The sequence below is a fragment of the Danio rerio genome, chromosome 8 (assembly GCF_049306965.1).
Source record: "Danio rerio strain Tuebingen ecotype United States chromosome 8, GRCz12tu, whole genome shotgun sequence".
In the NCBI taxonomy this organism is placed as follows: domain Eukaryota; kingdom Metazoa; phylum Chordata; class Actinopteri; order Cypriniformes; family Danionidae; genus Danio; species Danio rerio.
The window spans coordinates 30,314,641-30,328,795 of NC_133183.1; the positions used below are offsets into that span (position 1 = coordinate 30,314,641).

At 35.6% G+C, this 14,155-nt stretch overlaps 1 protein-coding gene across 2 annotated transcripts; it reads right to left on the bottom strand.

Moving 5' to 3' along the window:
* Positions 1-711: 711 nt before the first annotated feature.
* adipor1b (adiponectin receptor 1b) lies at positions 712-12,626 on the bottom strand. 2 transcript variants are annotated; one of them, XM_073909298.1, is made up of 9 exons: positions 12,529-12,626; positions 12,351-12,444; positions 10,975-11,178; positions 7,975-8,094; positions 7,624-7,795; positions 6,691-6,877; positions 5,151-5,338; positions 4,871-5,064; positions 712-1,450 (listed from the first exon to the last, which is right to left on the bottom strand). In XM_073909298.1, exons 3-9 carry the CDS (start codon positions 11,116-11,118, stop codon positions 1,322-1,324), a joined length of 1,134 nt encoding a protein of 377 aa, XP_073765399.1. In that variant the 5' UTR covers positions 11,119-11,178; positions 12,351-12,444; positions 12,529-12,626; the 3' UTR covers positions 712-1,321.
* Between the last annotated feature and the right edge of the window lie 1,529 nt (positions 12,627-14,155).

The following is a 14,155-nucleotide window of genomic DNA, read 5'->3' on the forward strand; positions in this document are numbered from 1 at the left end:
AACTCAGATCAGCGCGAAAGAAACAAAGCTTGAAAGAATAAATTACACAGTTGTTTTCAGCGAACTGTTTAAACTCGTTGTTCTCCAACCAGGAATACGCAAACTTACATTTTCCTATTTTGCCGTCTGTTTCACTACATAAGGAGAGCGTCACATCACATTCGCAAATTACATGACATCAACCAGACAGAGGAGCTTGGTCTGAACCAATTGCGTGGATCGAGCATGCCGTTGTTAATACTAGAAGGAAAAAAAAATATATTTATGCTTTTTTGGAGTCAAACACTTTGGACAACGCTTAAAATTTAAGACCTCGTGAAAACGCGAGTAAGACTTTTTAATTAAGGGCCTTAAATTTCTCATAATTGATTCATCAACCTGTAATACTTTTTAAAACTTTGCTGACATCCTGGATCAAGTAGGAAAATTCTACATTATATAATAAATAATCTAATGGGTATTTTGAGCTGAAACTTTACAGACACATTCTGGAGACATCAAAGTCTTATCTCACATCTTGTAAAAGGGGTAAATAAGTGCCCTCTAAGTTATAATGTAAACTGAATAATGAATGTTATTTCAAAATATTAATCAAACAATTATAGTATTAATTAATACTAAAACAACATCCTTCAACCATAACAACTGAGGCAAATGTATATTAAATAAATATCTCTTTTTGGAAAAAAGACCATTAATTAAAGCATACAATTCTGAGTTTCATCTTTATTCTGCTCATTTTAAATATCTTGACTTTCAAAATCTCGGCAAGTAACCTGGACTGAAACCCTGATTCACTCAAACAAAAGATAAAACAGCATTTGCCTGGATCTGAATCCCACTGCTAAAGCCCTGGGTCAAACATTTCAGGTCAAAAGTTAATAAATGATCATGCAGACAGGTTTGAGACAACTGAGACCAAAGCATGTATATATGCATCTTCCCTCAAAGTCTCAGAAAGTAGAGAACCACAAACCAGTAAATCAAGTCCTTGATGAAAAACCACTTATTAGATCAGGGAGAGCAAAAAGAAAACGTGTTGGAGGTATTGCCACCTCTGTAATACTATATGACTCATTCCAGTGATTTACAATAATTGCTGTGCTGTATTGGAATAGTAAAGAACAATATAAACACAAGACTGCCTCAATTATCAAGAAATGTTAAGCGTCTTAAGAAATAAACATCTTATTCCAATACATGTTAAAATCCTTCAGGTATAATAAAAAGTTGGAAATCAGCACTGTGTCGGGTCTAGGTTCATTGTGAAGTGAGCAGGCACTGGCCAAAGTTCAAGTGATTTGTTTTCTTTTTTACTTTTTTACAGCAGAGTGTCGTCAGTGCAGCCTCCTTCCAGACCATAGCGAAACTCCTGCAGGTTTGAGATCCCATAGAAATGAACAAACGCCGCTCCAACCACTAGAACATGGAATATCTGATGAGACTGAAACTGAGAAAGCAAAACAGATACACATTTAGTACACCCGTGTTAAGATTATGTTTGTGATTAGGCTATTTATAGTACTAACAAAACTGCACACATACAATTATTATTTTTATAATATCATTTTTAATAATAAACGTAAAAGATTTATTGAAAATGTGAAATGACAACTTAAATAAAATACTTTTAAACTAGAGATTTAAAAAATGGTGGATGCTGGAGAAAATGTGGAATGTATTGGCTGATCATTTCCACATATTTTAGGATTGTAATATATTATACACACCTATTAGCAAGATTTGTATATGGGGATTGAATCTGGAATGTAATTTAAAAACTATGTGACTAGGAATTTACTCTTTAAAAATACCAAAAAAATGATGCATATCTTCTCAATGCACTACTAACAACTAGCAAAAAGGCCATTACAAAGAAATAGCTCAAGGAAGATCCTCCATCTGTAGGTGAATGTCATGATGTTGTAAAAGAGGTTAATGATATGGAAGTGACACTTTCCTTGAGACAACAATCCTATAACATTTCTGCCTACTCGGATAAATAGCTGAGAGGAAATATAATGTTTCAATTTTAATGTGGTGCTTTTATATATATATATATATATATAAAATTAAAAAAATATATATTTATAAAAAAAGTTATAGGCTATAATTAAAAAAAAATTAATAGTTAAATATACACTTGTTCTCTATTGTTAAACAGAATTTATTAGTAAATTTTTTTAGCCATTAAACCAGTCTCTGGTGTCATGACTCTTACGATATATAGTGCTCATTTATGAACAATTATTTTGGTGCTAAATTATTTAAAATGGTTGTTTTTATTGCAAGTACTGAAAACGTACTTTTTAAAAAGTAAAAGTTTTGTTGCTTTTTGGGGCGGAAATACAAGTTTCTCAAGGTATAGAAGAAAAGCATTTTTAAAAATGAAAATCTATTGTAACATTGACATAAATTTGTCACTTGAATTCATTTGATGCATCCTTGCTGAATTGAACTAATTCAATTCTCAACTCAACTCAATTTCTAGAGCACTTTCAACCAACCACAATGTCTACCAAAGTGCTGTAAATACAGAGCTCAGCATAATCGAGTACACCCCATTTTGAAAACGAATATTTTTAATTTCTCAGTGTTTCTCAGAATTATATCCACTTCTCAGTGAATATAGACAATGTATTTTGGTGCATTTAAACATAACAGATTTATTAAACAGATATATTTAATAAAATAATATTTTAGTCACCAAACATATTTAGAAATGGAAAGATAATACAATTAAATTCAAGCCAAATATCGCAAAAAAGAAATTACATCCTACAAAATGTCAATTAAAATTTTCAATGCTTTCGCTTTTCTTGATTTTTCCTGTTTTAAAAATTTGTATTTATTATTTTTCTATAACAAATTTGGGTTTACTAGTTTTTGGGCCATTTCCATAAGTCATTTTGTTAGATAAGCTCCAGATTTGGCTTCGGTACTGACTAATCTAATGTATATGCACAAAAATAATATCGTAAAGCTTCCTATTAAAAATATTAATTTAAAAGATAAACTTGTGAGGGGTGTACTTATATATGCTGAGCACTGTAAAAACACATAATCCGTGAAAACATGCAAGAAGCCAAAATCCATTCTCAAAACACAATTAGAGAAAATAAAGAAAATAAGTGTATTTTCAGTGACCTCTGAAACGACTTTAAAGTATATGTTCTTAAAGAGAGTGGAGGATCATTCCAAAGTCTTGGAGCTGCTACTGAAAAAGCTCTATCACCTCGACATTTCAAGCAATGATCGTGGAAATGTCATAGCAAAACTCCTAGTAATTTACTTTCTGCACTGTAAGACATTTTGCTTTAAAGGGTCACGAAACACCAAAACACATTTTTTGAGCTGTTGACAGTCGTATATGTGTCCCACACTGCTAAAAACACTATTAGGACACCTATATTTCACTAAAAAGTGTAAATTGGTTGTTTTTGCGTTATTTCAAGCAAATTCGTACTTCCTGTTTGAAACGAATTTTTGAAGCTCCGTGACGGTCATGACATAATAGCGTGTATTCCAGTGTGCAGACTGGACGTCTGTGCCAGAGTGAGTCTTATTACGTCTTACAGTGTGATGCATTAATGCATGAGTAAGGCTTGGTTAAAACCAATCAGCGCGCTCTATTGTGCAACTTCATTAATATTCATTAGTGTCACCGCGTTTACGCCACAGAGACGCCACGTTGTGTTGGCAAAACAAGCGTGAAGTGTTGCTTTTATAGTTTGCTGCCATTAAGTTTCGTTTTAATTTTCTCTCTGTGAGAGCTCAGCTGGATCACGTGTGGATTAACAGTGTACGCGACGCTCGACAACAATAACTTACGTGTCTAAGGAGGAACATTGTTTACCTGAGAGCTGTTCTCATCTGCAAACGCTGAAATCCGGATTTGCTTGTAACGTTAGTCTTCTCTTCATAAAGACGCGGCTCTAGTTGCTGGTGATTGTCCTGTTTCTACAGATTTGGTAAGTGAGCGACCAGTGCTCTTTGTTTATTCAGTTTGTTCGTATCGAATTAAGTTAACTATTGCACTGAGTGCAAACATAGCACCGCATTTAGTGACCGGAATAACACACGCGGCTTTCTGACACTACCTGCCGTGTGCATCTAAGTTTCCGGGAAATGCGGAGTTTTTTTTCTCTCATTCGCCGTGCGGTATCAAACATTGCATGAAAAATACACGCTTAGAGCAGTTCCTCGAATCAAATATCTCGTTTGTCGCGAGGGGCATGAATGAATTCCCTGAATGAAAGAGCCAAACTGCAGTTAAAGTCCAACATTTAATAATTTGGCAAATAATTCGACTACAGATGTCCATGTAGGTTAAACACCATCTCTTTCTCCTGTGTGTGTATTTTGACTGAAACTCGCGCGTGCCCAAATAGACACTCCCACACCATCCCACTTTAGTTCCTCCGACACTCCCCCCTAAACAGAGCTGGACACGCCCACTTTTCTGACTTTTTCCAAAGTAGAGGTGTGAAAACACCCTGCTGAAACGAGGGGGTTTCATGGCCCTTTAAAAATATTAGGCATTTTGATATTTTTAAACAGAATAATAGAAAATAACTAAATTAGCAGTAATTCAGCATATTACAATGGATTCTAAAGTATTGTTTGACACTAAAGACTGGAGAAAAGGCTGATGAAAATTTACATTTGCATCACAGGAATAAATTACAATAAAAATTAGAATTAAACAGAAAAAACTAAGTAATTTATTGTAAAAAAATTAAGAAATGTTTAAACAATTTGCAAAAATTCACACTGATAAACATCAGATATTCATTTAAAAATAAATAAATAAATAAATAAATAAATAAATACACATTATTTCACCATTAGGCCACTTCACATTATTTACCCAGATGTCACATCTTCCAGGGAAGTAACGTTCAGGTATGCGTGCTGCGTACAGTGCTGCTCCACTGATGTACATGGCCCCCATCAGATAGAACCAGCCCATCTGACCCACTGTCGTCGCCTTCACAAAACCCTCAGCTATGGTAAAGTGCATTGTGGGAACAAGTCCGCTCAGACCGAGGCCCAGGAAAACACCTGAACACATGTGAAACAATGCTTTACCAAACATCTGAAATCAGTTCTGCATGTGGGACATTTTTAAGTGTGTCTGTGTAAGTTACCTGCACGTGTGGACCGGTGGCGAGGAGTGGCAAATCGATCCCATTGAGCCACAATGATCGCAGCGACACCCAGAACACATACGACAGACAGATAGATGAGCCGCGGCTGAGGAGAGCAGTAAAATGAGTAGTAGAGCCACGGAACGAATGAGCCCATGATCAACAGTGCGATACCAGAGTAATCCAACCTAGAAAGAAAGAAAGAAAAAGAAAAAACACTTAAAGGCGTACATCACCCTAAAAGTACATTTTCATCATTTGGCATATCAATGTTCATCTGGTCTAGGTCCAATACATTATGGCTTTCTTTTCTTATCACAGCTTTAATCTTTTTTTGTAATTCAAAAACAGTGCTACCGAATGGTGTGTGACAGGTCATATGTCAATATATCAAGTGTTTTGAGGATATGTGATAGCTTTTGGTGACACATTCCAATATTTAATCTTTATTTTAATGAAAATCCTGACTTGGACCATTAGTTTCTATGCAAAAGCATGTACATGCTGCCTTTACATGCACATGAACTTTAATGACATCTCAATCTTAATCTGTTGGGTTTAACATCGAGCTGACCCACCCTTTGCAGCTATAACAGCTTCAGCTCTTCTGGGAAGGCTTTCCACAAGATTTAAAAGAGAGTTTAGGGGAATATTTGGCCGATCTTCTACAAGAGCAATTGCAAGGTCAGGCACTGATGTTGGCTCATAGCCTCAGCTATATATCATCCCACAGGATTTCAGTCGGGTTAAGGTCAGGACTCTGTGCAGGCCAGTCAAGCTTCTCCACACAACTCATCCATGACTTCATGGAGCTTTCTTTGTAGACTGGTGAGCAGACTGAGTCATGTTGGAACATGATGGTGTCATCCTCAATGCTTTCCCAGAAGTTGGAAGCATGAAATTATCCTAAAAAGGTCTTGGTATGCTACAGCATTTGGAGTTCATTTAACCACAATGAAGGGGTCAAGACCAACCTTTGAACCCCCCCCTACTCAACCGTTGGATTGCCAGACAAACTACTCTACAGTACAGTGTTGGTGTGCTTTACACCACGGTACACCACTTTGCAAGGCCAGGAAGCAGCTGATCAGCCATGGAAACCCATTCTATAAAGTTATCAATGCACTCTTCTTAAACTAATCTGACGACCAAACAAAGTTTGGAGGTCTTGGCTCTGCAAAAAGTTGGTGACTTCTGCACACTGTGCACCTCAGAATGCTGACAAAGTTTCACGAATGTGCAGTTTTTACACAAAGACCAACGATCATTTCAAAATTTTGGTTAAATGGGATATTAGATTTGAATTGTTTTTACCAAACCCAATCAAATACCCCAAGAACATTTATAATATCCAGCAATGATCAAATGGAAAAATTCAGCGTTACTTTTGTGTGTTTTTTTTATTTAGGCAAGCATAAGCATAACATTTTTTTATTTTAAAGTTTAAAGACAAAGGATACAGCAATGGAACAACATAAGGGTGAGTAACTACTTTAAATCAATCCTATCCATCGTATGCAAGCAAACTATCATCACTTACTTGGAAAAAGTTCTGGAAACCTTCTCCGAATGGCAGTAGACTGTGTGAAAAAGCCAGGAGAAGCACAAACAAAGCACTGCACCCAGGAAAAACACGCCAAACACCACCTTCTCCTGCACGGGTGCCATGAACGACACGTTGGGCCGCAGCATTGTCAGTGTGCCCAAGCAGAGGAACAGAATTAGGCCTGCAGGGAGACATTGCGATAGATTAATTAGCTTCCAAAATGACTCCTCAGAAGCATAATTACAGGTCTGACTGACATTTGAAGTCTAAGTGGTGTGCTTAATGTCGTCTACAGGGCAGTGATTCACACATATCAGATTATCAGATTAAAAATATCACACAATCTGTCTTGTAAATTCATAAAGGTGCAAAATGCCTTTCTTTAAAAGCCTGGGGTTATAAGACATACAAAACTGTTGAAATGTTTGGGGTGTAATACATTGTTAAAAGAAATTAATGCTCTTAATTTGCAAGGACAAAATGTATCAAAAGTGACAGTTAAGACATTTGAAATGCAATGAAGATTAAATTTTTTTATAAATTCATATGAAATTACTGTTCTCCATGTTGATAATAATAAAAGATATCTGTTGCATCAGATTAGCTTATTTGAATGACTTATAAAGACACTGAGAACTAGAATTGTGGCTGCTTCAGTATTAAGCTTCCCAACACAAGAATAAATTACAGTTTATATTACATTTAAATAGAAGACATTATTTCATAATATTACAATTTTGACTGTAATTTAATGTACCAAATGAATAAGGCCTTTTTTAACTTATTACAGTGACACTAAACTTCTGTAAAGTGCATATTATCACCGAACATGGAATTTAATATTGAGAAAACTCCAGCTCTTGATGAACCTTTCAAAAACGACGATGTTAGTATCAAGTCGAAATGTAATATTTCTCAAGCACAGACCCAGCAGGTGTGTCCAGATGTTTCCAGTTTCAGTATGAATCCTGAAGATGCTCCCAAAACAGGCTCGGAAGGACGGCATGGGTGGACGATGCCCATGCAGAAGGTAATCATTGTCCTTTAGCCAGTCGGGGAGGAGATGGTATGGAATAACTCGCCAATGTCCCTCCCATATCTAGGAATTATAAGAGTTTGTATTAATGCAAACAACTCAAACTGGAAATAGCAATTAAATAATATTTAATTAAAATTAATTGTTTAAATAAATTAAATAAATAATTAATAAATATCACGAAACATCACTGCTGGAAAGCTGTCAGTATAGGAGACTGTTGAAGATGTGTCATTTGTCACCTTATGCACGAACTCCTCCATCTTCTCCATGGCATGGTGTGCTTGCATGGGCAGTGTAACCACCCGCAAACCTCCTTCTTCCTTTTCATCTTCATTCTCATCAGGTGATGCTGATGCACCCTAAAAAAATTTTATCTTTGCATTTAGAAAATGTTCAGCTTGTAGTTTAGATTAGTTATTTCAACCTGACTTCATCAATGTAATGTAGACTACCATACATACAGCAAAAATTATGAAATTAGATAACAATTATAAAGAGCTATTCTCTTTCAAGAAAAGTTATAACAATTTCTCAAAAAATATCTCTCTCTCATTATTCTGCTATTAAGCATAACAGAAACAAATTTGATAACTTACCTAAAAAACAAAAAGTTTAGTCACATTAACATCTGACTTTTTTAAAATGGTTCTGACTTTTTATACAGTGTATGTAAACTTCTGGTTTCAACTGTACATACAGATTATTGAAAGTCTAAAGCAGGGGTGTCAAACTCAATTCCTGGAGGGCCGGAGCCCTGCACAGTTTAGTTCCAACCCTGCTCCAACACACTTACCTGTAGGTTTCAAACAAGCCTGAAGGACTCAATTAGTTTAATCAGGTGTGTTTAATTAGGGTTGGAACTAAACTGTGCAGGGCTCCGGCCCTCCAGGAATTGAGTTTGACACCTGTGGTCTAAAGCAATGTGTTTGCTACTTTTGTACTATTTGTCTTAAGTCAAATCACTGTCTATTGTGACAATCCCCTTTCCTTTTCTTCATTGTGTTCAAAATAATCAACGCATTATTTATTGACTGCGTGAGTTATAGTAACAAGCTAAAACCATGGTTCTTGATGGTTTATGCAACGCACGTCAATAGCTACAGACACTAAGGGCCCTATCATACACCCGGCACAATGTGGCGCAAGGCGCGGCGCAGTAGTCTTTTGGTAGTTTCAGCTTGGCGCAAGAGTCGTTTTGAGGTGTTGCGCTACGCTGTTTAAATAGCAAATGCATTAGCGCTCATATGTGCACCCATAGGCGTTCTGGTCTACAAAGGAAGGCGTTCTGAGGTGGACCGCTGGCGCGTCGCTATTTTGAGAAACTATAATAGATTTTTCATTAGACCCAAACAAACCCGGTCTAAACTCCGGCGCAGAGTTGCGCCTCGCTTATGCACTGCTTAATACGCACAAGTGAGCAATAGGCAAATATCTTTACATCTGAAAAAATTTAAATATTAAGGATATATATATAGGATATAATAAGAATAGATATAGGATATAAATATAAAGGATTAAAATATTACAAAACATATTATTTTCTAGCCTACATAAATATAAAAAACCACTGCTTTTATGTCTTCTTCATCTCGGGAGGCTTTTTCAGTTCATTCATAACAATTTGCTTTTGTATAATGTTGTTATTATTATTATTAGCAGTATTATTTATTATATCCATATTTATATTTATTTTATTAAAAACAAGCTTAGATTTGCCCACCTGTCAGGTTTTAGACTAAATGGGGCACATCATGTGTTTTAGGATATAACTTTTTGAGGAAACTTCGTTATTGTTATTCATTTATTCGTTTGCTGGAAATTAGAACTGAATTTAGAAATAGTTTTGAAACGAATATTTGCGCTTAACAAACAAAATTATTTATTTATAGACTAACTGATGTCTGTGCGTAAAGGTTTCCCTATCCAAGAGCGAAAGTGAAAGTGATCCATTATCTCTCATTCTCACGCAGTAGATGCTCTGTTTAACAGTTTTCTGTTAAAAAAAACTGTTAACTGTTTGCTAGTGAAATGCTCATTTTTTTCCACTTAGACTTACTTTGCGTCCTGTAAATAGCGAATGCAGCTGGCTCTTAAAGGGAATGGGAGATGAGACTCTAATTGGTTTATTCTCAAAACACACCTATAACTTATTAAGAAAATAAACTCAACCCTTTTAGACCATGCGCCATGGTGCAAAGCAGATTTTCCTGTCCTTAAATTAGCAAAAATGTGTTCTGTCACGCCCTGAAAGCGTTTGCGCCCTGCATTTTGCGCTCTGCGCATGGACCGTCAAAATAGAGCCCTAAGAGTCAGAAAACATAAAAAAATAAAAAATAAATATAAAAAGTGTAGAAATAAAAATTTTAACATAAAACAAAAAACCAATGAGCCCTGATCCGTCAGTGCCATAGATATTTATTTTGTTTTGTTTTTATATGTTTAATTTGACTCTCAAAAATATGTAAGCCATCTACTTGCATTTTATGAATCTTCTGCCATCATGTACTGAAGGAAAAAACTCACTTACTGCACGTACAGTAAATTAACAGAACTTTTTTTTGGTGAACTATCTCTTTTAAGTCGCTAACAAAAACAAAAGTTAAGAGTGTCCTTTTTTCCGCCATCATGACATACATCCACTTATAATGGTCCTTTATTAAAAAAATAAAAATAAACAATTTGGACGATGCATGATTTTGATCTTTGCTAACTGACTGGATTGTTGAAAGAGAGGTGTTAAAATGAAGAAAGGTTGATGAATAGATGCAGTCAGAGCAGAAAGAGACACATTTACATTTAGTCATTTAGCAGACGCTTTTATTTAAAGCGACTTACAAACGAGGACAAGGAAGCAATTTACGCAACTATAAGAGCAACAATGAATAAGTGCTGTAGGCAAGTTTCAGGTATGCAAAGTGTGCAAAGACGCAGAACATTAGTATTTTTTTTCTGTAATACAGTTAGCAATGGAGCTAGAGAGGCAATTGCAGATTAGGAAGGAAAGTGGAGACTAAATAGTTGAGTTTTTAGTCGTTTCTTGAAGACAGCAAGTGACTCTGCCGTTCTGATGCAGTTAGGGAGTTCATTCCACCAACTGGGCAGATTTCATTTTTTGATTTCATGCCAACTTGTCCTTCTAACAAGTCAAAAAAAATGTGAATTTATAAAAAAAAAAAAAAAAAACATAATTCTTATTTATCCTAAGGTATTGTACTGTTGCTTAGTGTATCTCAACTTACTCTGGACTCTTCTGAGTTGGCTGGACTTGTCAGCAGTGGGCCAAGCTCAGAGAGCTCTGCATCCTCCATATTGGCTTCATCATCAGTGGTGCGCCGCTCAGCATCACTGTTGGAGCCGCAGTCACCATGGTGACACGTTGTCATGGGGAGACAAACCTAAAACTCCCCAAGTTTCCACCTCGTCCCACCGTTCACAGTCTAAGCCTAATGATGACAGAACATGTGGAATTTCGATCAGAAAGTTTCCTGATTGATTAAACTTTTTGTCTAAGCAAACAATAAAGATGATTATAAATGTGTACCATTTAGGTTAGTTTACAGACTAAAATGTTATGCAGTAGTTTGGCAGTAGTTTAAAAATGGAAAACCAAGTCATGCATATTTAAAACAAGAATCATTTGCTGATATATTAAAATTAATTGTCATTTTAAATGTTTTATGTTTTGCCACCTTCCTTCAAACGTCTGAGATTGACCCTTTTGTCAGAGAAATGTTTTTAATAATTGAAATACAATAACATTTACATTAGTATTATCACTTATTTTTTATACATTTAAACAAATACAGGCCGGATTAAGTGTTCGGTTTCCTTCTCAAGTAAATATGAAGGTAAAATGTAATTTGACATTGTATTTACACAATATCACCTGAAACGTTAAAGCAGACAATACATTTTCATTCTATTTGATTTTCTTTGCTTCTGTAAAATGAATTTGATGCAGACACAAAATAAGATGTCTCATCGTTGACCCACAACTGATCCAGTCAAAAATCACCATATAATAGATTTTATAGTATTCAATTCATATCTAAATTGTTCATTAATCAACTGACCCACCTAAAGTACCAGACACAAAGGAACCCCCTGAATAAATGATAGGTTACCCTTTAAGGTAATTTCTGATACTTCCTTGATCTAGATTAGAAAGACAGGTTTTAAATAAACTGAAGCGTACCAGTGTTATCATATGATCAGCTGTTTTTCTGCTCAGGCTGAGAACTGGATGCTCCAGTTTTCCATAAGCCTTACAGGTGTATTACATCTTGCTAACGTAACTTAGCATGCTTACAGGCTAACCAAACAAATAATACACAAAAATATACGCTCTTTAACAATCTCCACATTTAATCATGTTCAGCTAAACGTGATTTCCACCGACTGTGTATAAATTACATCACAGTCAAATACATCGTGGATTTATGACCAAACTAAATCAGGTTAGCCGAACCAGACAACACTAGCTTGTATGCTAATACACTTCCCTATTGTCAGATTTGGATTTTAATTACGTAAAAACGCGGTTGCTTTAATCACAGTTCGTATATACAAATCTAACAGTTAATGATGTAAGAGTTGAGTGTTCATACGTAGTTACCTGGCTGGACAGGCTGTCAGGTCAGTTCATGGGAGTTTAACAGCTGCTGTTCTCCGTCCGGTCGCTATGAGTCTCTATCTTAAACCTGAAGAACCTGTGGAGTCAAGTAGCAAATTATAACTAAAAAATTAATTAAATTAGCATAAATTCTAATACAATTTCGTAAACTTGCACGCACCGACAGTGAAGGTACTACTGCTGCTGCTATCAGTCAGTCAGTCCGTCAGTCTGTCATAGAGACGAAAAACACGTATTACCGGTTACTGTGAGTGGACTGAACACGCACGCTCATCTGATGTCCTATATTTTGAAAGTGCGATAAAAATGTTGTGCAAATGGAAAAGAATTCAAATACCGCAATATTTATATATGCAGACTTATCTAGAAATTCAGGTAAAACTCACGAGTCATGCGAGTCAAAGCTTTTGCTGTGTATAAGTTACCAGAATAAAAAAGCTGTTATAGGTACATTCAAATGCCATCACCACCAACATGCTACTTATTTCATTTATACACTAATTAAATTGGACATTCACCATATGCACATGCACATTAGTCAATATTCTGTAAATCCATGCATTTTATTGTGGCTAAACTGTCACATGGTTGTGGTTACATTTTACAAAAGTACAACATTTTTTAAATAAATTACATTTTTATTAATTACAAATGTAATAAACCATTCACAATTGAAGAAGTTGTATAATGTAATTTCTAATTATTTGTCTATATCGGAAACCTAATAAAAACAAGTAAATATATCTACAAGTACTCTTATGAGCGACTGTATATTTATATAGCCTATAAGGTTATACAGGATATATAATAGGTAGGGCCACATGGAGTCTGTGCGTGCAGAAATCCGCAGATTTCTGACCTATCACTGTGTCTATTTATTTACTTGTGTAAATGTGTGTAAATTTACATTTATTCAGTTTTTAAACTATTTTCAGTAATATTATTGTCTGACATTAAACTGTTAATTTGATTTATTTACAATACAGTTTGTAAAGTAATATTTTCTGTCTTTTAGTATATATATTTTATGAGAGACTTGCTTTGTTTACCAAATAAGGGGTTTAGATGGATTTGCTTTAAAAAAACAATAAATAAAAGCTATTATTTTTATTTCATATATTAAGTTTTTAGTTACGATACTCCCAAAATATTTCCGCATAAATCCGCAGATTTTTTTACAAAATTCTCAGCAGAAATAGCAAAAAATGTCCACAGATTCTGTCTGGCCCCAATAATAGGCCTACAGATATACTTTGCTCAATTTGAAAGGTAAACACTGTATTTGAAAATATTTTTATGAGCTCTGTTCATTTCATATGCATGTTATGAAATACACGGTGCCTCAGTGGTTGGCAGTTTGGCACTGTTGCTTTACAGCATGAAGGTCGGCATTGGTTCAAGTTCCTGAGTCTCGGCTGGTACATTTGGCATTTTGTGTGGAGTTTGCATGTTCTCCCCATGTTTGAGTAGGTTTCAAGTGTGCCGCAAGCCTGCGTTTGAGTGAGGGTCTCGGTCGTTAGATCGCCCCCTGGGGGCTGGCTGCAGTACAAGTCATAAAGCCCGCCTCCTCCGTGTTAATGAAGGAGACTTGAGCCCAAATAAAAAAAATTATTACACTTGCAATAAAATGTCCCGAAAGATGGTTCTGGTCGATTAAGGCACTGGTTATTGTGCTGAAATAGGTGCAGATCTTCATTTTTGTAAACAGTTTGTTTTTAGCAGTAATTTAATGCTGGGCGTGTCATCGTGATTGACAGCTGTGATTGACAGTTTCTCAAAGCGCGGCG

What these genes read in the sequence shown, in the direction of transcription:
- adipor1b (XM_073909298.1), bottom strand. Translation starts at nt 11,118, where the DNA reads ATGACAACGTGTCACCATGGTGACTGCGGCTCCAACAGTGATGCTGAG. An exon ending in CATCTGGACACACCTGCTGG is followed by an intron (nt 6,878 to 7,623) that starts GTCTGTGCTTGA and finishes GTCTCCCTGCAG; the next exon opens with GCCTAATTCTGTTCCTCTGC. An exon ending in GTTTCCAGAACTTTTTCCAA is followed by an intron (nt 5,339 to 6,690) that starts GTAAGTGATGAT and finishes CTTTCTTTCTAG; the next exon opens with GTTGGATTACTCTGGTATCG.